The sequence below is a fragment of the Mus caroli genome, unplaced genomic scaffold (genome assembly GCF_978045245.1).
Source record: "Mus caroli unplaced genomic scaffold, Mus_caroli_1 scaffold_15, whole genome shotgun sequence".
Taxonomy (NCBI): Eukaryota; Metazoa; Chordata; class Mammalia; order Rodentia; family Muridae; genus Mus; species Mus caroli.
The window spans coordinates 65,685,896-65,712,031 of NW_028227270.1; the positions used below are offsets into that span (position 1 = coordinate 65,685,896).

Genomic DNA, 26,136 nt, shown 5'->3' on the forward strand with positions numbered 1-26,136 from the left:
CAACTCGATTTTTTTTTTTTTTTTTAAAGATTTTATTTATTTATTATATGTAAGTACACTGTAGCTATCTTCGGACACTCCAGAAGAGGGCACCAGATCTCGTTGCGGATGGTTGTGAGCCACCATGTGGTTGCTGGGATTTGAACTCTGGACCTTCGGAAGAGCAGTCAGGTGCTCTTACCCACTGAGCCATCTCACCAGCCCCCGAGCAACTCGATTTGACTGAACCAAAGCTGATACAGGACAGCCGAAACCTGATCCCACAGCAGGCCCCTCTTCCTCCACACACCAGCTAGGTAGCCGCTTCTCACAGGATCCAGGGTGTGTGTGGAAGGTCTGGTTAAATCACTGGACCGATGCTTTTCCACACTGGCTTTCACCCTTCCCTCCACATGGGAAAGCTTCCAGACAGAAAGACCCACAGCTGGTTTTATAATTTTTTGTTATAAAATGTTTAATGTTAACCTACAATACAATGTAAACCTTTATGAAAAAATTTAAAGTACACTAGATTTTTTCAGGAAATTATTAACTACTCAGGTGCAGTACAGGAGGGGCACTGCATCTCTTGTGGATGCATGTTTTGTTGCTGCGTTCTTCACGAGACAAAACTTCCCCCGAGAGAAACAGAAAAGCCAACCAGTTGTAAGGTGGCAGTCCCTGTTCAGCGCCAGGTGACACCCTCTGATTATGTGCTCTGGGGGCTACTGCTCCTTCTCGGTCACCTTCCGACATTCTTTCGTTGGCCTTGGCACCATTAGCAATTTTCATAATAACTGATCAGTTGGAAATTCTAGTTAATTTTTTTTTTTTTAAGTTTTAAAAGAAACAGGAATTCTCTTGCCTTCTCTTCTGTCATAGTGGAAGCAAGCAAGGAGAAAAACAGAACAAAAACAACCCCCCACAAAACCTATCTGCCACAGAAGATTCTGCAGAGGAAGAAAAGACCAGACTGAGGCTGTAAAACTTACTCAGGTATGGTTGCTTGGTCACCCCCATGGTCATTCAGCTGAGGCCACTTCAGAGGGGACTGAGGGGCAGAACTGGAAAAAAATCCTTCCATTGTTCATGACTTGACTTTGGAACACCTGGCAGAATATTTTGGAAGCAATTTAAGCAATAGCAAATGGTCACAGGTGTCTTCAAGCTCATTGGTCTTTGGGAGTCACAGACTGAATTGGCCTCAGGGACAAAATGTGAAGTCCACAGCTCGCCCAGGGAGAAATGGCACCCAGACAGCAGATCTAGGTACAGCAAGAAAACTGAAGTGTTTCACAGCTACTGGCGAGCCTACACAGTGGTGCACACCCACATGCCTACCACAGGAATCAGGAGCGGAGTTCAAGGCCAGCCTTGGGTGTGGAGAGTTTAAGGCCACTTTGGACCATCAGAACCTCTCTCAAAACTAAAGGAGGGAGCAGATGACGAGAGCTGGGTAGGTATTTCAGCACAAGCCTCCAGGACATCAACAGGCTGCCCTCAAGAGTTGTAGCAACAGGGGACCCTATCTTTATTAGTCTGGCATCTAGTATCCTTTTGCAGTTATCAAAAGGCAAAGGGCATAAAATTAAAAGGTACACATTACAGTAAGAGATTAAGAGGGAGAAATCAGAATTTCTCCAAGCAGCTGTGAACAAGACATGTTCACAGTCCACATGCCCATGTGCCAGGAAGACAGACAGGCAGGGACTACAATCTGGGAGGGAGGCTCTGGGAGTGGGGAAGTCCCTCTGCATCACTGTCAGCAAGACAGACTTCATCTGAGGGTCCTCTCAACCTCACTGTAGTGCCAGCAGACCTAGCAGTGCTAACATTTCCCAAGGTAGAATTTAGGGCCCTATGCTAGGGCCTCGGGGATAGTCATGGGTTTTCTGAATAGCTTCACGAGCCTTCCGTCCTCACCATGCTCCCTCTAACAATGGAAAGCAGCAGAGGACAGAAGCACAGGACTATTAGAGAGCAGTGGCTTTAGAGGGCTCTTGGAGGTGACCAACACAAACTATGCTTTCTCTCGACTGGAATGCCCACCGTCTCCTAGTGACTTCGGTAACTTCAGAGAGCTGCAGTGTGCCAAGCCTGTACCAGCTGAGCTAGTCCACACTGGAATACTTATCAGCACGCACTGGCATGTGGCAGTACGTGGCTCAACCACATATCCACTACCAAACATTCAGTCACAGATGAGACATTTTGAGGGGGGAAAGGGCTCCTGCTGCTTCACCACGGCAAGAGCAAGGCTGCAAACTGTCTCCGGTACCACGGAATGCGCTTTCCAACACACATGGGCTGGGAGGCCAATTTCTCTTTCAAAGTTCCTGGCTCAAAATTTACTTTGAGACAGGGTCTCACTCTGTAGACCAGGCTGGCCTGGAATTCAGATATCTGCTGCCTCTGCCTCTCAGTGCACCGCCATGCCTGCAATGGGGCTATCCTTAGACACTGTTATCACACTTGCACTGAAACAGGCCTAGCATCCACAGGTGGAGTGGTGAGCCCGGGAAGGGGCCGCTAGTCCTCTGGAAGGCACCAAGCTTGTCAAGTGAGGGGAGCTGGGAAGAGCAGCAGTGCAGCCAGAGGGGAACCAGGAGCTACAAGCCTTTGGTTCAGACCCCTTTACCACCACCTGGTACAGATGCCAAAGAAAAGCTGTACTCGTGTGTAAAGGTGAGCACACACCCACACACAGCCTTTTGTGGGTCACAATCCGAGACTTCCTCCAAATGGGATACACAGGTGGCAAAACTGTACCAAACCAAATGACCTCTCTGGGACCACCTGGAGAGGAACAGTGGCAAAGGATGCGCAAATGAGCCCAGGGCACCTTTATTACACCGCCTTGGAGCCCTGGAGCCCAGGGCATCGGCTCTTTATCAAATCTAAGGAAAAAAATACACCTAAGTCAGCCTCATTCCTTTGGTCATTATCATTACAAAGCAAACAGAAACAAAGTTATTCATAAACTGTGGGCAGTCTGTTCCGGGCTCTCCTCCCTTCCTCCAGAAGTGGGAGGAACAGGTCCTCAGGAGCTGCTGCTGGAGGGTTTCATTTGTACGTTCTACAAAAGCAAGAATGACTGCGAACAGTGGGAATGTCTCCTTCCCCACAAGGGCCGCTGTCTCTTCACTGTGGGAAGGCGAGTCTGCTGTCTGCCAAGCAGGCAGTGCTCACTGCTAACCTTTTGCACACGGATGCACGCAGGTTGTGACTCTTGCAGGCAGCATGGTTTCTGATCCTTCCATAGGATGCAGCAGTGTTTTTAAAAAAAATATTGTATTATAATAATAATATGAATTTATCTCTTGTTCTCTGTTTTTGTTTTTCCGTTTCTTTTAGGGATTGGGGTGGGAGAAAGGAGGCAGTAAAGTGTCATTCGTCTGTCAGGTCCTGAACAAAGAGAACTTCTGTGTGGCTGAGTCCCGCCTCCTGCAGTGTGGGGGGGTTGGGCCATTCCTCTGAAGGGACACAGGGAAGTACCCGTCTTGGAAAATTGGCTTCAATCTGAAACTTTTCAGGGCTTTCCTTCAAGGAGAATAAGAAGTCATGGATGACCTGTAGGTGCCACAGAGAGAAAGAACAAAGTGAGGAGAGACCCACTGTGAAGTCACATGTCCCAACCTTCCTCAGGAAGACCCAAGGTGACAGCAGCCACAATCAGTGCAATTCCACCCAAGTATTTCTAGTTCCCTGGAAAATACTGTTGTCGCTCTTTTAAAGAACTCACAAGGAGAGTGTGGCTGCAAATGCAAACACAGGTGTAAGCCGGGCGTGGTGGCGCACACCTTTAATCCCAGCACTCAGGAGGCAGAGGCAGGTGGATTTCTGAGTTTGAGGCCAGCCTGGTCTACAGAGTGAGTTCCAGGACAGCCAGGGCTACACAGAGAAACCCTGTCCCGAAAAACCAAAAAGAAAAAAAATCACCACCCCACAGGTGTAAGACGGAGGAGCCTTACACCCTCAGAGTGCGTCTTGCAACACCCCAGTTAGAGAAACCCCACAGTGGGCGCCACAATTAAATATGCATAGTCCTGTCAGTTCCCTAGTGAGAGCCTTAAACCTTTAAAGGAGACAGGAGACTGCATGAGCCTAGCACTTTTGCACAGTCCAGCACTTTTGCAGGCAGAAGCAAGTGAGTTCCAAGACAGACTAGTCTACATAGTGAATTCCAGGATAGCCAGGGCTGTGTCTTAGAAAAAAAGGAAAATAATTCACACAAGCTAGTCCTCCAAATTATGGGTTTCCCCTTTGAGATGCCATCCTTAGGTAAAGTCTCACTTGTTTATTTATTTGAGGGTCTCATATGTAGCTACCCCTTCTGCCTCTCCCGATGTTGAGATCAAAGGCGCACACCAGCACGGGGCAACTACAACTCGCAAAGTTAAGCAATCCTTATTCAGAGATAACCCTAGTTCCAGAAGCGCTGCAAGTTAGTTACAGAATGCTTTGAGTTCATTTTAACTGGTCCGCTAACCTGGTATCCCATTACCCCAAGACTTTAAGTAACTCAAAATCAGAAGCTTTAACCAATACATTACAAAATTAACTACACCTATCCTTCAATACCATGGAGGTGTCAGGATTCCTCCCCCAAGCCAAAATCCTCAGACATTCAACTATAACTCATGCAGTCTCCTGTCTCCTTAAAATGGTTTGAAGTACTCACACTGGTGAACTGGGCACATTTAATTATAGTGCACACCAATGACGCACTTCAGGTGGGACCAGGTTTTCTCTACCTTGAGGTGTTTGTAGGGATGTACTCTGAAAGTATGGGGGGGGGGGTGAGGATCCTCAGTCTTTTAAACTTGTTTTTTATTTTTTTTAAAGATTTATTCATTTATTTTATGTATGAGTCCACTGTCTGCAGTCTCAGAAGAGGGCATCAGATCCCATTACAGATGGTTGTGAGTCACCATGTGGTTGCTGGGATTTGACCTCAGGACCTCTGGAAGAGCAGCCAGTGCTTTTGACCACTGAGCCATCTCTCCAGCATCACTTGTTTTTGTATTAATGGAGGCTCCACTTCCTGTTTTAGCCAATAGGCTTTGTGCTATGCCAACAGCTACTCTAATAATGCTCACACCATCTTAGACGGGCTAGCTTCTGTGCCCTGTGCACATGTTCCCATCCCTCTGGAACAAGCCTTGCTTCCTGACAAGCTGTCCTAGGTTTCTAGCCTAATGCTCTTTCTCCAGCCTCAGAAGCAGCCATTTCCAAGAACAGCTGTTTAAAGATCTGTGGTTTTATGTTTTTGAGCCAGGGTTTCTGTGCAGCTCTGGCTGTCCTAGAACACAGAGACTGTCCCGTCTCTGCCCCCACCCCCTACCCCCAGCCTCTGAGTATTGAGATGGAAGGCAGCCCTCCATACTCAGTGGTTCATTCTCTTCCATCTTTGCACTGTAGCAGGGGAATAGGGGAAGCGGGGTGGGGGTGGGGGGTGTCACTGCAGAGGTGTCACTCCTAAGATTATATGTGAAGGCAGAGTTCACAGGGCAGCACAGATTTTCAAGAACACTAAACTGTTTGCTACACGTTACTCTCAGGGAATGTTTAATTCCAGGCCAGCATGGAATTAACCTGTGTGTCTGTCTCCTTTAGATGTCATTCTCCTCACCAAGCCACTTTTCCAGCTAAGCGTTTCTTTAAGTTTTTATTTATAAGGCCATCCAGATGTCTTAGCAGTAAAAGAGCCCTTGCTGCTCTCTCAGGACTAAATTTCAGCTTTCAGCACTGTTGAGCAATTTACATGCGTGTACACACACACACACACACACACACACAAAGTAAGCCTTTACAAAAAGAGTGCCTAGGGCTAGAGAGACAGCCCAGTGCTAAGAGCACTACTTGCTCTTCCTGGGGACCTGGACTGTTCTCAGCACCCATATGGCAGCTCACGTTTGTAAGCTCTGTTCCAGGGACTCTGACACCCTCTTCTGAGTCTGCAGGCACTACAAGCATGCAGGATACAGACATTATTCCTGTAGGCCAAACCCTTACATACAGAAAATAAAAATGAAAATATCTTAAAAAAAAAAAAAAAAGAAAGAGAGGCCAGGCAGTGGTTGCACAGGCCTTTAATCCCAGCACTTGGGAGGCAGAGGCAGGTGGATTTCTGAGTTCAAGACCAGCCTGGTCTACAAAGTGAGTTCCAGGACAGCCAGGGCTACACAGAGAAACCCTGTCTGGAAAAACCAAACCAAAATAAAACAAAACAAAAACAAAAAAATAAAATAAAAAAAGAAAGAGGGGCTTGACAGACAGTTTAATAACCCATATGGAACCCACATGGGCAGGTTACAACTCTGCGACTCCAGTTCATCTCCTGGCCTCCACAGTGGAGACTAGATGAACAGGCAGAGAGAACACTCATCCATGTGAAATACAGGGAAGTGCTGGGGAGAGAGGACAGGAGGATCCCAGGGACCCGAGAGCAAATCAGTGTAGTACAACAGCAGCCCCAGGTCCCAGGAAAGAAAGAGTGTCTCAGAAAATAAGGAAGAGATCTTAAGAAAAAATCTGCCGGGCGTGGTGGCGCACACCTTTAATCCCAGCACTCGAGAGGCAGGCGGATTTCTGAGTTCGAGGCCAGCCTGGTCTACAAAGTGAGTTCCAGGACAGCCAGGGCTATACAGAGAAACCCTGTCTCGAAAAACAAAAAACAAAAAAAACAAAAAAAACAAAAAACAAAAAACAAAAAAATCTGAGGTTGACCTCTGACTTCTATATGCCACACACACACACACACACACACACACACACACACACACTTTAAAACAAACAAATGAAAAGCCTAAGGGTTCTTGCTGGGTTTCACACATAGAAACTTTCCCTCTGAGTATTGAATAGGTAGAAACTTCAGAGGAGATGATGAGTGGGTCTGTAAGATTTATGTGCAAAGTGGGCCATGGTGGCGCATGCCTTTAGTCCCAGCTCCAGAGGCAGAGGCAGGTGATCTCTGAGTCCAAGGGCCAGCCTGGTTTGCAGAGCAAACTCCAGGCCAGCCAGGGCTACACGGATAAACTCATCTTTTTTTTTTTTTTTTAAAGATTTATTTATTTATATGTAAGTACACTGTAGCTGTCTTCAGACACTCCAGAAGAGGGTGTCAGATCTCGTTACGGATGGTTGTGAGCCACCATGTGGTTGCTGGGATTTGAACTCCGGACCTTTGGAAGAGCAGTCGGGTGCTCTTACCCACTGAGCCATCTCACCAGCCTGGATAAACTCATCTTAAACCCCCAGCTGTCCCCTCAAAGATCTACATGTACCTGTAGTTAGTGAACAGGGGAATTAACATCCGGTGAGTGACCATGTACTACATACACAGCAGGTACTCTGGGAGACACAGTTATGGTACCCAATTAAAAAGTCCAGGCTAGGGACTGGAAAGATGGCTCAGTGTTTAAGAGCACTGACTGCTTTTCCAGAGGTCCCGAGTTCAATTCCCAGCAACCACATGGTGGCTCACAACCATCTGTAATGGGATCTGATGCCCTTTTCTAGTGTGTCTGAAGACAGCTACAGTGTACTTATACATAATAAATAAATCTTTAAAATAAATGAAATAAATAACAGTCCAGGGTAGAGGTGGCTCAGTGATTAAAAAAACTGGCTGCTCTTCCTAAGGAGTTCAATTCCCAGCACCCACCTGGCGCCTCACAAACACCTGTGAACAGTAGTCTCATTTAACTCTCAGGGAATGTGATGCCCTTTTCTGGTGTGCAGATGCACACGCAGCTGAATAGGAGACCCTGAATTCCATCCCCAACACTGGAAATTAAAACCCAAAAAGCAGCTGGTTGTGGTGGTGCATGCTGGTAGGATTTGCTGAAGGAGGTAAAGGCGCAGGAGGATCACGAGTTCGAGGACAGCCTGGGCTACACATTTTGCCAGTCAATGGTGGCCCATGCCTTTAATCCCAGCACTTGGGAGGCAGAGGCAGGCGATTTCTGAGTTTGAGGCCAGCCTGGTCTACAGAGTGAGTTCCAGGACATCCAGGGCTACACAGAGAAACCCTGTCTCAAAAAAAACAAAACAACAACAAAAACCCAAACACAAAACAAAAACAAAACCCCAAAACCCAACCCAAAGAGCAGGTGTGAGCACTGTTCTCAGTGTAAACACAGAGTCATCGGCGGTCGTTCCCAGCCACGCCTCCTCTTCACTCTGTGCTAGGCCTCTTCATCTTACCTTGTGTACTTCCTGCACGTGGTGTAGTTCAGAACACCGTTAGAGGGGTGGGCAGGAGCCCTCTCTGTCCAGCCTGAAGGTTCCATCCTGGGGACCCACACAGAGGAAGGGAACGGACGGCCTCCCATGGTTTGTCCTCCCCTCCGCATTCACACATCTACAGCCCAAATCACAGCACCATGCGGCTTAAGTGATCCTTACTGTTAGAGACTGTGAGAAGTGGAATCGTCTCTCTACTCTGGAATCATTGGGTAACTTGAAGATGATCTTGACACTTTCAGGATCATCAGGGGAGGGCTCAGGGGGCAGGCATTCCAGCTTCCTCTCCTTTTCCTCCTGCAAGTTCTAGAGACACAAAGCACAGGTAAGGATGTGGCTCAAACAGAGATAAAGAAACCAGAATATAGAGGCCATGAATGTTTACTGAAAATTCATCAACAATTTTTGAAAAGAAACCCTCCTGAGGCCAGCAGGATAGCTCAGGAGGTGATGGTGTGTGGTCCCTGATGGTACAAGCGAAAGACAGCCTGAGCTCCACCCTCCCCTAAGGTTGTCTTCTGACCTTCACAGAGCACCATGTGTGGCATGGTGGTATGTATGGACCAATGCTCTCACAGCTCATACACATATAATGGATAAATAAACTCTCCTTTATTCGCTGGTTAAGGCAGGGTCTCATTAAATAGCCCTGGCTGGCCTAAAACTTGATATGAAGATCAGGCTGACCTCAATCCTGCCTCTGCCTTCTGAGTGACAGGGTTAAAGGGCTGCACCACTACATCTGGCTGGACAAAAATTTAAAAACAATAACCCCTCAAATAAAAAAAAAAAAAAAAGAAAAAAGACAAAAGAGAAAATCCCAAACCCAAACCCAACCCTCTTGGTAACAAAGAAGGAACAAATCAACTGCACACACCCACGCACGCACGCATGCACACACTGCTGGTACATGCAGGCACTGAGCACTGGGGAAAGGATGTGCCCTGGCGGGAAGCAAGCAGCAATAGGAAAGACAAGGAACAGCTGTGTGGTTCACCTGTCGCCTTCGCTCCTCCGCCAGCTTCTGCTGCTGCACCTCCTCCTCCTTCCGGCGTTTCCGCTCTTTCTCCTCCCTCTTCTTCCTCTCTTTCTCCTGATCTGCCCTGAGAGAAGCCAGGTAGGCTTCATCCTGCTGTTGTCTCAGCACCTGGGTTTGGTTCCTTTCTTCCCTGTGGATGGAAACCAACCCCGAATTTCACATTGTTCTCCCAGCCCGGCTTTCTCCTGCCGCTCCCTCCTCCCTCCCCAGGGTAGACCGCAGGGCCAACTGCACGCTGGCCAAGAACATTTCCTGACTGCTCCCACTTCCCTTGTCTTGAGATCCTCCTGCTTCAGCCTTTCAAGTACCAAGATTAGAGAAATGTCCACCATGCCCAGCTCTTGGCTTCTATTTTATTAAACAATCTATTTCTTAATGTGATAAGTATCCTAGTTGTTGCTATTTACTTGTGAATTTGACACAAGTGGACAGGCTGTTACCCGAGAAGAGAGACCCACAGCTGAGAGAAGAATCGCTGGCTTTTCTTTGGGGAAGCCTATTGGGCACTTTCTTAATTAGTGATTCATGTGGGAGGGCCCAGTCTACCGTGGGCAGTGCTATCCCCTAGGCAGGTGGTGAGCAAGGCACGAGGAGCAACCCAGTTAGCAGCAAATGGCTTTGCTTCTGCTTCACTTAGTTCGTGGCCTGACTTCTCTCAGGACTGTTCTGACTAGTTTTTTGTTTTCTGTGTAGCCCTGTCTGTCCTGGAACTCACTCTGTAGACCAGGCTGGCCTCGAACTCAGAAATCTGCCTGCCTCTGCCTCCCGAGTGCTGGGATTAAAGGCCTGTGCCAGCACCGCCCGGCCTGACTAGTTTTTATGTCAACTGACACAAGGTAGTCTTCTGACAGGAAGAACCCTAATCAGAACCCTCCATAAGATCAGACTGTAAGCAAGCCTGTAGGGCATTGTATTAATTCGTAACTGATGTGGGAGGGCCCAGCTCATTGAGAGTGGTGCCATCCCTGGCCTGGTGGTCTTGGGTTGTATAAGAAAGCAGGCTCAACAAGCAGGTAGACAGCACTCCTTCATGGCCTCTGCGTCAGCTCCTGCCTTCAGGTTCTTGTCCTGTTTTGAGTTCCTGCCCTGACTGCCTTGGATGATGATGATGATGATACAGAACTGTAACAAGATAAGCCCTTTCCTCCCCAGCTTGCTTTAGGTCCTGGTGTCTTATCCCAGCAAGAGAAACCTTGACTAGGCCACAGGGTCTATATATCTCAAGGTGGTCTCGAAACACTATGTAGCCAAGGATGACCTTGAACTTCTGATCTGTTCCCCAAGTGTTAGAACCTCAAGTGCACTCCCTGTCTATTTTCTCTTCTACTGAAGACAACGACATTCTGAAGCAGAGCACAGCAAACCCCTGTGGAATTTGGGATCAAAGTCTGGGCGGGCCTTTGTAGCACGTGCTGCTAGCCACTGAGCTATCTCATGATCTGCACTTACTGTCTGACAATCTCATGCATTTAGATAATGGACTTTAGTCATTTTCAACTCCAATCCCCTCCCTTCCTCCTGACTTTGTCCTTCCATATGTGGCCGAGGGTAGTTGGGAGTTATTTACAGAAACAAGGCAACTATTCCCCACCAATGGCCAACAGTCCCTCAGGGAGGGGCGGGGCCTGGGAGTGTGGTGACTTGCTCCTCCTCCCAGACACCCCTGAGCCCTGAGGCAGGGCCACAGCTGTCCCACTCAGAGCCAAGCACTCCAGCACCTCTGTTGTCCACACTGAGGTCAGACAGAGGCGCCAGCATGTTTCCTTCTACATTTACTTATTCAAATGTACGTGGTACTGAGGAAGGAGCAAGCATGCTGCACAACATGTGGAGGGCAGAGGACACCTTACAGGCGCCAGTACTCTCTTCCTACCATGATCGCCCTGAAATTAAGTGCAATCTTGCTGGTCGGTCCTCAATCTTTAAAAAAAAATTATTCTTGAGCCGGACGTGGTGGTGCACGCCTTTAGTCCCAGCACTCGGGAGGCGGAAGCAGGCGGATTTCTGAGTTCAAGGCCAGCCTGGTCTACAAAGTCAGTTCCAGGACAGCTAGGACTATACAGAGAAACCCTGTCTCAAAAAAATAAAAAAATAAAAAATTTCTTATTTTTAAAATTGTGTGTGTTTGTGAGTGAGAGGAGAGAATCAGAGAAAGAGAGAGAGAGAATGAGAATATATATATACATATACACACACACACACACACACTCAGGTGCCCGTGAAGGAGTTGGATCTCCCAGAGCTGGAATTATGAACTGCCCATCTTTAGTGCTGGGGACTGAGCTGGGGTCCTTTGGATCCTAACCGCTGAGCCATCCCCAGCCCCTCCACGTTGTATTTCCTCAATGACCCTGCATTGGATCCTAACCGCAGAGCCATCCCCGGCCCCCCACGTTGTATTTAAGGCAGTTTCTCAGTGACCCTGCAGCCTGCTCACTGACTAGCCTGACTGACCTGCAGAGCTCCAGACCCTCCTGTCTCTGCTCTGCTCAGTGTGGCAGCTGCTCCTAGCTTTTCACGGGGGTGCTGCGGAGCAAAGCTCAGGTCTTAGCTCACACAGAAAGCCCCCATTGATAGCCATCTCCTTGCTACCCTGGAGTGGCCGCTTATGCATGCACCATGCTCCTGCAATGACATCTGGACGAGATCCTAGAGGGACAGAACCCAAACAACTTCCCGAGAGTTGAAACAAGGGAAGCTAACTAAGTGCGTCCCCAGTCTACTAAACTGTCTGAGCCCAGTCATCAGAGCACAAGCTGTGGCGTCTTGGTCTGCAGTTCTAAAACCACACGTAAAGCAGTGCAGGGTGAAAGCAGTGAAGGCGAGCGACAGCCTTGGGCTTGAGCTCCCACCCAGTGGGATCTGATGCTGCCTCCGGGACAGAGGTTGGAACAGAACTGATAAAGTAGACACCTAGCTGTTGTCCACTGCTACACAACTAATCTGCTTGGTGTGTGGAAAAAACCACCTATACATCTGGTGCTAAATGTGATCTGTGCTGAGTATGACAAGGTAAATGGGCCTTTTGTTTGTTTTCTATAATTATCTTCAGAGTAAGCAGAGAGTGTGCACAAGTGAATACAAATCTAGAAGCACCCTAGAATTATAAATGCTTTAAAATTTCTTCTTTGAGTTTCGCATTTCAATTTTTCTGTAACTACTGTACATAATTCATGTAATGGAGAAAGCTATAATCAGTCCACCTTCTTCACATTAGGTTCTATGTTCAGCATTCCAAGCTATTCTCTCTCTCTCTCTTTTTTTTTTTTTTTTTTGGTTTTTCGAGACAGGGTTTCTCTGTGTAGCCCTGGCTGTCCTGGAACTCACTCTGTAGACCAGGCTGGCCTCGAACTCAGAAATTGCCTGCCTCTGCCTCCCAAGTGCTGGGATTAAAGGCATGCACCGCCACCACCGCCCGGTCCAAGCTATTCTTCAACATGAAGCAAAGGCTTTTAAAGTGCCCAAGACACAGGAAAGAAGTCTGCGGAGCCCCAAGTCAGTCCGTTTTCCAAGCACACCATCTGTCTCTTTTCAGAAAGGAGCCTCCAGTACCTTTCTAGACGTTCTGACACCAGGTAAGTCTGGTTTGCATCCATGATGAATGTCAGCTGGTTGATGAGGTCATCAGGTTGAATGAGGCCTTCTAGCCTTCCAACCACAGTCATTCGCCGATCCTTCAACATAATCATAGCCAGGAATGGATAGGTGTTCTCTCGTAAGGCCTGGGACACTGACACAAAGACCCAAGAGATCGAGTGTAAGACTTGGAAGGAAACACATCAGTCCTTAGACTTTGCACACACTGATGGAAATACCCTCAGAGATTTATTTCTGTCTCCTGTGCATCAGCACTTGTCTCCATGCACACGTGCATCACATGCATGCATGGTGCCCGGGAAGCCTGGAGGAGGCTCAGATTCCCTGCATCTGAGTTACAGACAGCTGTGAGCCCCCTCTGGAAAAGCAGCCCATGCCCTTCGTCACCGAGTCATCTCTCCAGCCCATCTGCTGTATTTTTTCCTCTAAAGATGAGTGCAGAGATTAGAAGATAGCTTTCTGGAGTTGGTTCTCTCTTTCCCCTGGGTTGGATAACCAAACTCAAATTCCATCTCATAAGCCCTGCCTGGTCTCTTCATTGTTTTCTGTCACGTTTGTATTCCTAACTGAGGCGAGGCTTCTTGGTAAGCTGCTGTTATGCTGAAACGGTAACAAGGTTCTAGGATAATGTCTACTGAATGGAAGGAAAAGGCACTACAAAGAGCCATGTTATGCTTAAGTATAATTTCTCTAAATGTTAAGAGTCAAAGCCACTGGGGACAAGGCTGCAATTCTCAGCTGCATGCTGGTGGCCATGGTTTTACAGCGCATACACTCCCTGTCTCTTCCTCCTCATCCAATTCCTTCCTCCCCTCATTTTCCAACTCCTTCTTCCCTTAACAATGTTAGCTTTCTGCTCCAAGTAAGAAAGTTGGTCTGTAAATAAACAAATTTTACTATGATGTAATTGCATCTATGTTCTTTTTTTTTAAAAGATTTATTTATTATTGTATGTGTGAGTACACTGTTGCTGTCTTCAGACACACCAGAAGAGGGCATCAGATCCCATTACAGATGGTTGTGAGCCACCATGTGGTTGCTGGAAATTGAACTCAGGACCTCTAGAATAAATGCTGAGCCATCTCTCCAGCCCCCTGCATCCTATGTTATATAAAAAAAGAAATTCTATAACTCTTTACAAAAAGTATCTTTTGTCACCTATCTGCTAGCCCCACAGAGCCACATTAGAATGGCAACACAGGCTGCAGGAATATAGCCCATGTTTACAAATCAATTAGGAGTAAAGATTAAGAACTAAGGTGCAAAAGAAACAGCTACATTATATTATATTTAGTTCTGAACACCAGGCACCCATGCCTAAGTGTTAGCATATACAGAGGTTGCTGGACAAAGAGGCTACAAAATGACTGTATTCTCACCACTGGGATCTTTGTATCTTCTGATGATTTCTGAAAACACTGACCTAAGAGTTGCTACCAGAAAGGCTGAACTCCCTGCATTGGCTGTCAGCACTCTAGCACTCAACAGAAGACTCATTAACCAGAGCTCTGCTGAAGGCCTGGATAGAGTAGACGAATGCCTAGCAAAAGCCTGTTAAAATTAGAACTGAGCTGCTGGGCAGGACTGACTGAAAATCAGAGTCTCTGGCAATGGTTAGCTGTAAAGAATGGGCCTTAAACTTGTTCTGCTCTGCTCAAACATAACCGTATGCTGACTGTATGCTCTTGGATCTTTTTTTTTTTTCTTTTTTTCTTTTTTTGGTTTTTCGAGACAGGGTTTCTCTGTGTAGCCCTGGCTGTCCTGGCACTCACTTCGTAGACCATGCTGGCTTCGAACTCAGAAAACCGCCTGCCTCTGCCTCCCGAGTACTGGGATTAAAGGCGTGCGCCACCACGCCCTGCTTTCTTGGATCTGTCTTAATGTCTCTGTTGTTTCATTAATCTCAAAGAAGAATTAATACAACCTTTACCTCTCAGACTGCTGACAAAGTTAAATGATAGAAGTAAAAACTGCAACTAGCATTATGTCTATCAGAGAACCACCACCCAGGAAATGGCAACAGCATGCTTTTCCAGACTTCCCCAAGGATACTCTAACCTTCTCAGTGAGGGAGAGGAGCACGACTTACCCCTGTACCCCTCAGGCTTGTTTGTAGAACAAGCCCAAAAAAGCATCCTGCTGTTTATCAGTGAGATGACCTCAGGTGCGCAGAGAGCATTGCTGTGGAACAAGATAAAACATTGTGAGAGCAATTTGCCAACCATAAACCATCAGCAAAAAAGTCAGAGAAGAAAGAAAATGACTCATCTACTTACCGGCAGAACTCATCAGAGTCCTGGTGGTCATCTCCATGAAGATAAACCAAAAGAAACCGAAGTTCCCGCTTGGCATCGTTAAGTGCCTTAGAGAGACAACAGATCAGGACTTACTACTAGGCTTTGAACTACTATTTAGGCTAAGGGTTCAGATGAACATAACCTTTAATCAACATTAGCAACTAGAAAGAGGGGAGGGAAGTGGGGTTGAAGGGGAAGCAAGAAACTAAGTACTTCCCAGGCTTCTACCTTTACATCCACCCCTGGCATCTTTCTCCTTATAAAAGCCCAAGCCAACAACTTTAACGCAAAGCCTTTCGTGCTGTTAGAATTTACGCTGCATCGGGCACATGAGGATGTAAGAAGTGACTCAAATAACTCCTGACAGTCACAGAAAGTCAGCTGTTCTCATGGTTTAAAGGTAAAGCAGGACACTGTGACTATGTAAAAGCAATTTTGCAGCTTTAAAATTCTTGCTAATAAAAAATTAGCTGCACAGATGAGTGGGATCCAGCAAGAACACAGGCAAGCAGGAAGCACCAGGGCACCCAAAGGTTTCCTAAAGAGCACAGAGTTCAGAAGATCTGAGACAAAGCAAGTGTCTTGTCACATACGAATGGTATACTCCTGACTAACTGCCTGTAATTCCCTGCATGGCTAATGTAGTCTACCCTCAAGATCACGCAAAGAACTGCTGTCTCCCTCACCCTCACTATCTGCGGCCCCAAGCAGGGGGTCTAACTGTGTACAGCAGGTAGGTGTGTGATGTTTGCTGAGTGGGGAGTAGCAGCCAGCATGAAGATCAACTATGAGACAAAGCAGAAGCAAGAGTGAGCTGCCCCCTCTCCGGATAAGGATCAGGAATTCCAGACACTCCACAACAGAGCCACCTTTTAACACATGTCTGTGCTTCTCTTTATTGTTCTCTGGCAAACTACATATGCCTAAAATCCAGCTTTCCTCCCTGAAAGGAGAAAATGAAAGGTCTTTTTGGCTTGGTTTGAATCAAATGAGCTGCCTTGAACCTATGGTCTGAATCCTATTCAGTTTGTAAGAGATCAAAACAAATTCTGCTCTTGCCTTGAAGGTGTGTACAGTCTGATAACACAGCAAAGACGTGAACACAAACCATGTAAGGAGGAATGTAAAACTGTTATAAATTTAAGAACAGAAGGATGGAAAACAAAAAAGAAGGTAGGTCAGTACTTTAGAAAGCAAGGTAGGGTGCAATAGGGAAGGGATGGAGTGGCCAGGACAGCGCAAGCTGGTGTGAAGGACAGAAGGCACTGATAGAGGACACTCCTGGTGGGAGGAGCAGCAAGAGCAGGCACTGAGGGGAAGTGTTGGGGAAGGGTGCAGTGGGAACCTAGGGAATGGAAACAAGCTATGCAGAAAGGACGTCACAAGAACGGGGCTAGACCAGGAGGCTAGAGAAAAGGCTTGGTCCTGCCTCTGTTTACATTTCTCTAACCAGTGAGGAACTAGTTAAGTCTTTTGTGAGTGTAAGAGCAACATGATCACAGCTAAGCTACACTTTCCTTTGAGGACAGAATCATATTGGTACGTTGGCATCTATTTGATTCGTGGCACTGACCTGGCTGTACGTTCCCTGGTAGAAGACAGGGTGTGCCCTCCCATATTTCTCTTCAAAAGAGTGCATAAATGAAACAATGTCCCCAACAGGGTCAGTGACCCGGCTGCGAGGGTCAGGCCGTATAAAACGAAGAGCAAACCTGGGGAGGAAGGAATAAATATCACATGAATTGGCTTACTGTAGCGCATATGGAGTGGGCCAGTTTGTACAGACTTTTCTAACAGAGCCAGAGGGTGGTAGCAGGGGAAGTGAGTGGTCAGTGAGTGGCCATTAACCCTCAAGGGAGAGTTCAGCTCGAAAGCCACAGCTGCCAAGTGTCTGCTCTCTGCTCAAGAAGACTGCACACCACTAGACAGCGACATTCCAGTGCCGGCCTGACCAAGAAAGATCCAAACCCCAGACACTGTCTAACATGGCAGCCACTAACTATTTATGGCTGTTTTAAATGCGTTAAATTAAACACAATTACAATTCAGTGCCTCAGCCACACCTACCATGTTTCAAGTGCTCAACAGACGTATGTGGTCAGTGATTTGCACACCAAATAATGCAGACAAAGAACGTGTCTTAATCAAAAAATAAGGAAAGAAAGAAAGAAAAGGTGCAATGACAAACTCTGCTGCAGAATAGACGACCCCTTCCTGCATCTCCTCCTCCCAGCTTCCTCTGCTTTATGTTCTTCTGGGATTCTGACTGTTCAGCTCCTACTCTCAAGTTACTCAAGTATCAACAGGGACTTCACTTCAAACCTGGACTTAGTCACAATGTATTTGTTCTTCAAAGGGGCATGTATATTTGCTTGATATGTTTACAGTGATGGCTTCCATGGGAGGAGTCATAAAGCTGACCAAGATGTGGAACACTGGTGGCTACTTTAGACCTAAGGATGCAGTGTCTCAAGGGTCCATACACTATCCCTAAAGAGCCTATGCTACCATGCCGTATGGTATGCCCTTTCTTACGCTCTGGGTGTCCATACACGGTTATGAGGCGAAGGGGGATGTTCTACATACACTTCACAGGAAGTTGCCTAGATGACAACATCGCATTACAATTAGTAAAACATGCCATGCATATTTTCCCAAGGGAAGCAAACAATATTTACTTCAATTTTTAGTATAGAAAAAAGTAAACGCTGATAACTTTCTTTACCAATTCTTAAGCCTACTCTCCCCCCCCCCCACTGCCCCGCCCTCCCTTTTTTAGTTTTTGAGACAGGGTTTCTCTTTGTAACAGCCCTAGCTGTCCTGCAACTTTCTCTGTAGACCAGACTGGCCTCAACGAACTCACAGAGATCTGACTGCCTCTGTCTTCCTAGTGCTGGAATTAAAGGTGTGTGCCATGATGCCTGTTAGTTCAAGGCCAGCCTGGTTGAGAGAGCGAACTGCAGTTACAGCAAGGGCTACACAAGAGAAACCGCATCTCAAGAAACTGAACCAAACACATTTCCCACGAGTATTTTTCCTAAGTCATCAAACCAAATTCATCAATATGAATAATCCAAGAAAATGAAAGACATAAAGTTCTGTATATAGGGAAGTAGTTCTAAGTGCTTCAGATGGCTGGTAGTTCGACTTATTTCTCTGAAAAGACTATTTAATGGCTGTCTGAGTATCCAAATTCCAGGAAGGGGCAAAGGCTTGAAGTCCACTGCTTTTTACTACAATGTATCTCAACAGCCAACATAGTCTAAGCCATACATGTCAACTCAGTTTTCATTGTGATTTTCAAAAATTGTATAGTTCCACATACCCATTCCTGAATAAAACAGAAATGGAAAACTACAACTCAGGTAGACATTAAAGAAGTTTGCAATGAGCCAGGTAGTATGGTGCATGCCTTTAATTATAGCACTTGGGAGGCAGAGGCAGGCGGATTTCTGAGTTCGAGGTCAGCCTGGTCTACAGAGTGAGTTCCAGGACAGCCAGGGCTATACAGAGAAACCCTGTCTTGAAAAAACAAAAGAAAAAAAAAAATGTTTGCAATGGCCAGCACTGGAGAGGCAAGGCCAGTGGATCTCTAAGTTTGAGGCCTGCCTAGTCTACAGAGTGAGTTCCAGGACAGTCAGAGCTACACAGAGAAAAATAAATTAAGGGCTGGTGAGATGGCTCAGTGGGTAAGAGCACCCGACTGCTCTTCCAAAGGTCCAGAGTTCAAATCCCAGCAACCACATGGTGGTTCACAACCATCCGTAATGAGACCTGACGCCCTCTTCTGGAGTGTCTGAAGACAGCTACAGTGTACTTACTTATAATAATAAATAAATCTTTTTAAAAAAATAAATTAATTAATTAAAAAAACAAAAACAAAAATCCCCTTATCAACCAAATAAATAAACCATAAACAGACCCAACTCAAAACAAAACAACAAACTTTGCTACAGCAAGGATGCCACTGAGTGGGAGATGAAGGAGAAGCTATTATCCAGTCCCTGGTAATAGTTGGGTCCATATTCCAGCATTGGAATCCGGAAGGGGCACTCTGTGCACGTTCTTTTAGCTCATCGCTGGCCTGGACGTCATGCTCTCCCACTCCCACTCTCCCCACCCTGTCCAAACTCAACTCCTCTTGCCTCATTCTCAAGCGGATTACAGACTGATGGTACCACACCCAGCCTCCAATAGCTTTTAGCAAAGCCCAGGCGGGCATTGCCCTAGCTCATATTCTATGCTAAGCCCGATCTGCTGGCAAGTCAGGTTATACTCAACATTTCCTAGCTCTGGACACTGTAACTTGCAAAGGTAAGTTATCTGAATGGTACACAAAGGAAGTTAGATGGTGAAGGTATGAAACAAGTGGGTGCATGTACGAAAGGGTTCCAGTGTTGGTAACCTAAGCATCGCCAGGGCAGAGGGAAATGTACAAAATACTGCCTAGAAAGATGCCAACAATCTATGGCTAAGTAGGTATAGTCTTGAGCAAGAAAATCTACTGGGATTGTGCATAGTCAGAGGAGAAGTGGTTTGGGACAAAAGTTCCTGGAGTATGAAATCAGGAGACAGATAGGGTGGTTAGAAAGGAAAGGGCATGGGGATTCCCTTGGGAATGTAGCAGTGACAAACATGGTGTGGGGAGGAGAAGACCAATAAATAAACACAGACAGATCCATGTGGTTTTACACACAACAGCCAGGACCAATGTGAAGCCAATCATAACACCTTCCACTAGGCAACAATTTACAACATTTTTTTCTATAGTAAAAGAAAGTGCAGGAAGAGTAATCTGACAAGTAGGCTAGTCAAAAATGACTGAGCGTCAAGCTTACTCTAACCTAAGTTTCAGCCTCAAAGCCTACCTTGTTGTTAGGAGCATATAAACAGAGGTACATACCTAAATATATCAAGTATCGTGTAATAGGTAAACCGGAATGGAAGCATTATCAAGTAATAACCCCATCCAAGCAGGCCCTGGAATTCCAAAAACAAAGTTAGAGACCCCATTCTCTCAATGTTCAATACTTACAGAATATGACTAGTTCAATTTCCACGAGCCCACCCCTCTCTAGTGATTCCTCTCTCTATTATAATGCTTCTTGGCGGTCTCATTATTAAATGCTATTGCTCTGGTATCTATCACTTCATCTAAGACCATGGTTCTTCACAGAATTCTTGCTTTAAATCTTCATAACATTCTCAAACCACTATTTAGATTCATGGTCAACGATTTCCCCACATAACAAATATTCATTCTTTCCGTCTTATATTTAGACTCACTATATGGCACACAGAGATAACAAGAGATAATTACCTTCGCTTTAGACACTTGTATGCCAGACACAAGACTACACCACCAGGACATCCTCATGTATCCACTAATCCACCTATCTTACTGCTCTTACCTACAAACAGCTTAATGTCCTGTATGGTCATCGCAGTGGGCTCTAAAGCTAAATGGGGTTCAGGGTCTCAAACACAAAGTGAGGTCCAGTCCAAGATGAAGAAACATGGGGACACAGGAAATTACTTCCTAAGTTATGGATTGCTCTAGGAATCTGGTTTGTTTATTGTTTTTCCTTTAGTTTTTGAGACAGGGTTTCCCTTTGTAGTCCTGGCTGTTCCAGAACTCACTACAGCGCAGGCAGGCTGCCCCACCTCAGGCAGCTAATGTTGGAAGTTCAGACAGGTACTTTTACTTGGCCAATCTGTACTCATCTACTTCAGTCTTTCTTCCCTTTATTTATGGCTTTGTTTTCTGTAGTTCCAGTTACCTTCAGTCAACTGGGGTCTGAAAATATTAAATGGAAAATTCAAACCCTAAAGGGTTCCTAAGTTTTAAACTGCAAATTGAGCAGTGTGACCGTCTCGCTCAGGATGACTCTTCATCCAGCCTTCTTCACAAGACAGCTGCCTACCAGTCTCTTGGTAGCCATCCTGGTTAGCAAATGTCTCAGGCGATTGCTTGTGTTCAAGCAATCCTTGTTTTACTTTAAAAATGGACCCTGCCAGGTATGACGGTGCACACTTTAAATGTCTGCATTGGAGAGGTAGAGGCAGGTGGATCTCTGTGAGTTGGAGGCAGCCTGATCTACATAGCAAATCCAAGAGTAGAAAGGGCTACATAGCAGGAGCCTGTCTCAAAACAACAAAATGACCCCAAAGTGTCGGTCCTACAACCGATGTGGCAAAGGGAAACCACGAAGTGATCCCATTAAGAGAAAGGTTAAGATTTGAGGAGTCCTGTGTCGAGGATAAGTAATGACAATCTTTTGTTCATAATTGGGAAGGAAGAGAAGTCTGTGCTAGCTTTGCTGCTGCATCTTACAGAGCAAAAGTGACAGCCAATGCTTTAGGAAGACATTAAATAAGAAGGCTTAGTTAGTAGTTCTGGGGGTTTAGGGCATCTACTAAAGACCTTGCCAAGTGTCTCTTCTATAGAAAATGCGTAATTGCCGGGCGTAATCCCAGCACTTGGGAGGCAGAGGCAGGTGGATTTCTGAGTTTGAGGCTGGCCTGGTCTACAGAGTGAGTTCCAGGACAGTCAGGGCTACAGAGAAACCCTGTCTCGAAAAACCAAAAATATAAAAGAAAAAGAAAAAGCATAATTAAGTCCTACATTTATCTGGGTGCCAGCTGTACTATGTTGCCCAGGCTGGCCTCAAACTTGTGATCCTCTTGCCTCAGCACTCTTTTTTGTTGGTTTGTTTGCTTTTAATTTAACTTTATGTGTATGAATGTGTTGCCAGCATGATGTCTGTGTACTATGCGTGTGACTGGTGCTTGTGGAGACTGGAAGAGGGCACTGGATCCCTGGGACTGGAGCTACAGGCAGTCATGAGCTGCCATGTGGTTGCTGGGAATAGAACCCTGGTCCTCTGCAGGAGCAGCCAGTGCTCTCAACTGTTGAGCCATTTCTATAGCTGGTCTTTTTCCTCCCTGAGATGGTGTCTCACAACAGAGCCCAGGCAATCTCTCCTATCTCAGCCTCTCAATGGCTAGGACTACAGACGTGTACTACCAATTCCTACTCTAAAGGAATTCTTGAAACATTAAGTACTCCATTTACAGACATGAAAAATAGGATAATGGAGTCACTGTAATTGCTCTAGGATTGAATAAGTGCTTAATTTTCTTTAAAACAATTCTAAAAGCATGTGTAAGAGGTGAATGCCATCACTCAAAGATAAGAAAGAAAAGCGCCATTAAGTTCTTTGTGGAGTTCACAATCAGCTATGTATCTAATTTCCTTAACTAGATCGTGAGAAATCAGACTGCAACAGGAAAACTAAGATGAAAAGATCCAGAGTTTGATGACAGCCTGGGCTACACAGTGAGATTCTGCCTCAAAAAGAAACCAAGTGGGGCTCGCAAAGTTGATCAACAGGTAGAAGGCCCCTGCTGCCAAGCCTGCTGACTGGAATCTGATCCCTGTGACCCACATGGTAGGAGAGACTGACTTTTCAATCTGTCCTCCGACCTCCATGCACACACAATAAATAAAATGCAATGGAAGATGGTTCTGAAGGAATGAGGGGGAGGCAGTGAGGGAGAAGAAAAGGAAGGAGGGAGAGAAGGAAGGGAAGGGGAAGGACAATGAATGGAAAGGGCGAGGGAAGGAGAAACTGAGCCACAAATGGTGCTTAACCTTAGCATACCACAGCAGCAGTTAACTTAGTCCACTCTAGAACCACATCTTTACTACCAGTCTTCAGGACCAACCTCAAAACAGTGGTTCAGAGCTCCCACAGATTCTAAGCACCTCCTTAAAAGTACTAAGTCAAGGGAACTTGGGACACAAAGAACTTATCAGATTTTAATTTAATGGTGGGAGGTTGCCAGCTATGGTACGCAGTTCATGCAGCAACCCTGTAAAGGTGGGAGGAATGTCCAAGGTTTGAGGCAGTCTGTCCTACACAGTGAGCTCCAGTCCAGCCTGGGCTACAGTGAGTTGCCAGCCATTCTGGGCTACAGAGTAAGATCATTTCTCCAAACAAACAAAAAAACACACAAGAGTGAGAGGGAGGCTGGAAAGATGGCTCAGCAGTCAAGAGCACTGGCTGTTCTTACAAAGGACCCAGGTTTGGTTGCCAGCACCCTCATGGTTGCTCACAGCAGCCTATGTCCAGTTCCCAGGGATGCAGTGCCCTCTCAGGCTTCCATGGCTCATGTATGCATGTGGGTCATAGACATGCTCAGAAGAGCTCCATTCAGCCTGCAGTAGACATTTCAAAAGCAAGCTGCTCAAAATGAGGCCCAGGAACCACTGCCTCAAGAACAGAAAAGCAGTTCCTATAGCAATGCATTACAAAGCCAAGTGACATGGATGAACACATAAGTCTTGTCAGGGCCCACAGCTAACATGGTGATCCTGTGAACATTTCTGTTGCTCCATCACACACAGATAATAAAACCAAATTAAAAAGAAGGTATTCTAGCTACAAAACTTGCCCTTGGTTGTGGTCTTGAGACAACATAGCTGTAGATCCTGTGGTCAGCTGTATTAACCTGTAGGGGCCGAGCTGGCGGTGGATTAAAAACACTTGGTACACCTTCCTGCTCGTTCAGTCTGTCCTGGACAGCAGCCTGTGGAGGAGAAAAAACACAATGCAGAACTTCAGTGATACTCAAATAAACCCAGGAGGAAACTACTGCATCATGTCTCAAAACAAGACAAGCATTGCATAATGTACGTGGAGAGTCTATGCCCAGGGACCTCTCTCCTGCTATACTGTGGGGCAATGGGAAGTCTCCCACAGTAGAAGAGAACCAAGAACTTGTCTTGAAACCACATTTATACCTAATAAAAAATTGGGGGGGGGGGAGAGAAAAGAAACCACATTTACATAGCAATCACACTGTAAATATTAGTATATGCTATTCAGAATAGCTGAAATATAATATGCTTTACCACTCAATCCCAGGAAGAGCAGTGCACAGGTGCAGCATAAGCAGCACATGCAGTGTTGTGCAGCAGGCAGTACTGATTGTTGGTATCAGATAGACAGCTTTGGCAAAGAGGATGCAGCCCAGAAAGAGCCTAACTTACAAGCCTTAGATCATGTGCAAAAATGAAGGAAACAGTGCTTAGAATTAATCTGGAAAAAAAATATGTATTTTTTTTTTAAAATAAAGATACAGATTTGTTAAGAAAAAGTGAGGAATAAAAACTCTTCAAAGTGGGAGGAATGTGAGGGAAGGCCAACTTAATCTGAAAATCTGACTATTAGGGCTCAGTTGCTTTAATCCCAGCACTCAGAATGTGGAGACAGAAGGATCAAAAGTTTGTGGTCATCTCAAGCTAAGCAGGGAGTCCGAGGTTAGCCTTGGCTTGAGACTGTCTCAAAAACAGAACAAAACAAAACAAAATCACTAGGAAAAAAATCTGAATATTCATGTTTAAAAAAAAAAACAAACAAAAAAACACCTTCACTGTTTCTCTAAATTCTAATTTCTGTCCCAGTTTTGTGATAAAATGGGCCATGCCCAAAGAGATGCCTGGCTTTCCCTTCTCCATGATCCACTTGTAGTGTTACGGGAATGTGACAGTGCCAGAAAGACCAGGGATGTAGCTTATGGTGGAGACTGGAGCAACAGTATCTCTCAATTAAGTGAGGCCACCCATATAGGCAGCCAATCAAATCAACTATTACTAAATGATGAAGACCAACCAACCAACAAACAAACAACAACAAAACCCCAAGCTCAGCTGTGTCTTGGCTCAGCAGACTGTGCCCATGGTCACTCATGCACACCCTGACCCAGCAGAAGACGGGTGTACAAATATTTGGGAGCCTTGGATACCCTGTCAATTCTCTTAGCTGGTAACCTGTAGTAGTCAGTCCTATCACAATCTAACTGTTTTCAGTGTGTTGCTAGTAACTATTGAGCCCGAGGCGGGTAATGTACTTTGTCTGAACTTGCTGCTGGTATCAGAAGGGTGTTTGGCAGGTAGTAACTAGACCTGACCTTTAATGGTTTGATTAACTCCAGGTAGTCAAACCATACTCAGTGGGGTAAGAATGACCTTTCAGGGCTGGCATGCTGGCTCAGTGCGTGACCTGCTTAGGTTTTTGTCAACTTGATTCAAGCTAGGGTCATCTTCAAGGAGGGAATGCAACTGAAAAAAGTGCCCACATGAGACTGGCATGAAGGCAAGTCTGCCGTGTATTTTCTTGATTCGTGATTAACATGGAAGGGCTTAGCTGCCCTGGGCAGGTGTTCATGGTCTTGGTATTTTTTCACAGCAATAGGACTCTACCTAAGCCAGTACGTAAAGTAGCTTGCTGCCAACCCCAGGAACCACGTGGTAGAAGATGAAACAGTTCCATAGAGAAGCAAGTCTGGAAGGACACACACTAAAGCAACTGTACTTATCTCTAGAAAGCGTAAGAGCTTTCTTGTGTTTAAAAGTTATATAGGCATATTTTGTTTCTATAATTGAAAAAGACAAGACATTACTTTGGGAAATAAATCTTTCTAGCCACACACATTTATGCAATGCAGGGTAATCTCGCCAAATAAGGAGGACTAAAAACAATACAGATATCTAGCTCACAAAATATAACTCTCCAGTGTTTGGTAAACACACACCTGTTAACAGCGGTTACCCTAGGAAAGGAGGAAACCGGGTGGAAGAGAGAGGATAAGCAAGCGACTCAGAGACAACCTGTCTTCTTCTCTGTCAGCGGAGCAGAAATTTGAAACTGTTACAGAACATTTCGGGGTCAGGAGCTGATAGGTAGGCACATGATTGTTCTACTTATCTTCCTCCGTCCCTCCCTACCTCCCTCCCTCCATCCGTCCCTCTGTCCGAACCCCTCCTTTCTTTGAGACAGGGCTTTACTATGAAAAAGCTGAGTTTGAACTCCTAATCTTCCTGCCTTTGCCTCTCAAGCTCTGGAATTACAGGTATGTGTCACCATGCCTAGTTTATCCATTCCCCAAGTATACTTGTTTTTGTTGGAAAAC

At 45.9% G+C, this 26,136-nt stretch overlaps 1 protein-coding gene across 4 annotated transcripts in view; it reads right to left on the minus strand.

Moving 5' to 3' along the window:
- Positions 1-933: 933 nt before the first annotated feature.
- Faf2 (Fas associated factor family member 2) overlaps positions 934-26,136 on the minus strand; it is a 46,638-nt gene continuing 21,435 nt past the window's right edge. For 3 of the 4 annotated variants that reach the window (XM_085831070.1, XM_085831071.1, XM_085831072.1), the window contains 9 exons: positions 23,674-23,751; positions 20,063-20,139; positions 16,733-16,871; positions 15,139-15,224; positions 14,952-15,043; positions 12,818-12,995; positions 9,224-9,395; positions 8,389-8,532; positions 934-3,549 (listed from right to left, as the gene is read on the minus strand). In XM_085831070.1, coding sequence (XP_085687196.1) covers positions 3,367-3,549; positions 8,389-8,532; positions 9,224-9,395; positions 12,818-12,995; positions 14,952-15,043; positions 15,139-15,224; positions 16,733-16,871; positions 20,063-20,139; positions 23,674-23,751 — 1,149 coding nt within the window. In that variant the 3' untranslated portion in view covers positions 934-3,366. Of the gene's footprint in view, positions 3,550-8,388; positions 8,533-9,223; positions 9,396-12,817; positions 12,996-14,951; positions 15,044-15,138; positions 15,225-16,732; positions 16,872-20,062; positions 20,140-23,616; positions 23,752-26,136 lie in introns of all 4 variants that reach the window. The other variant, XM_021180487.2, reaches the window with a different exon arrangement.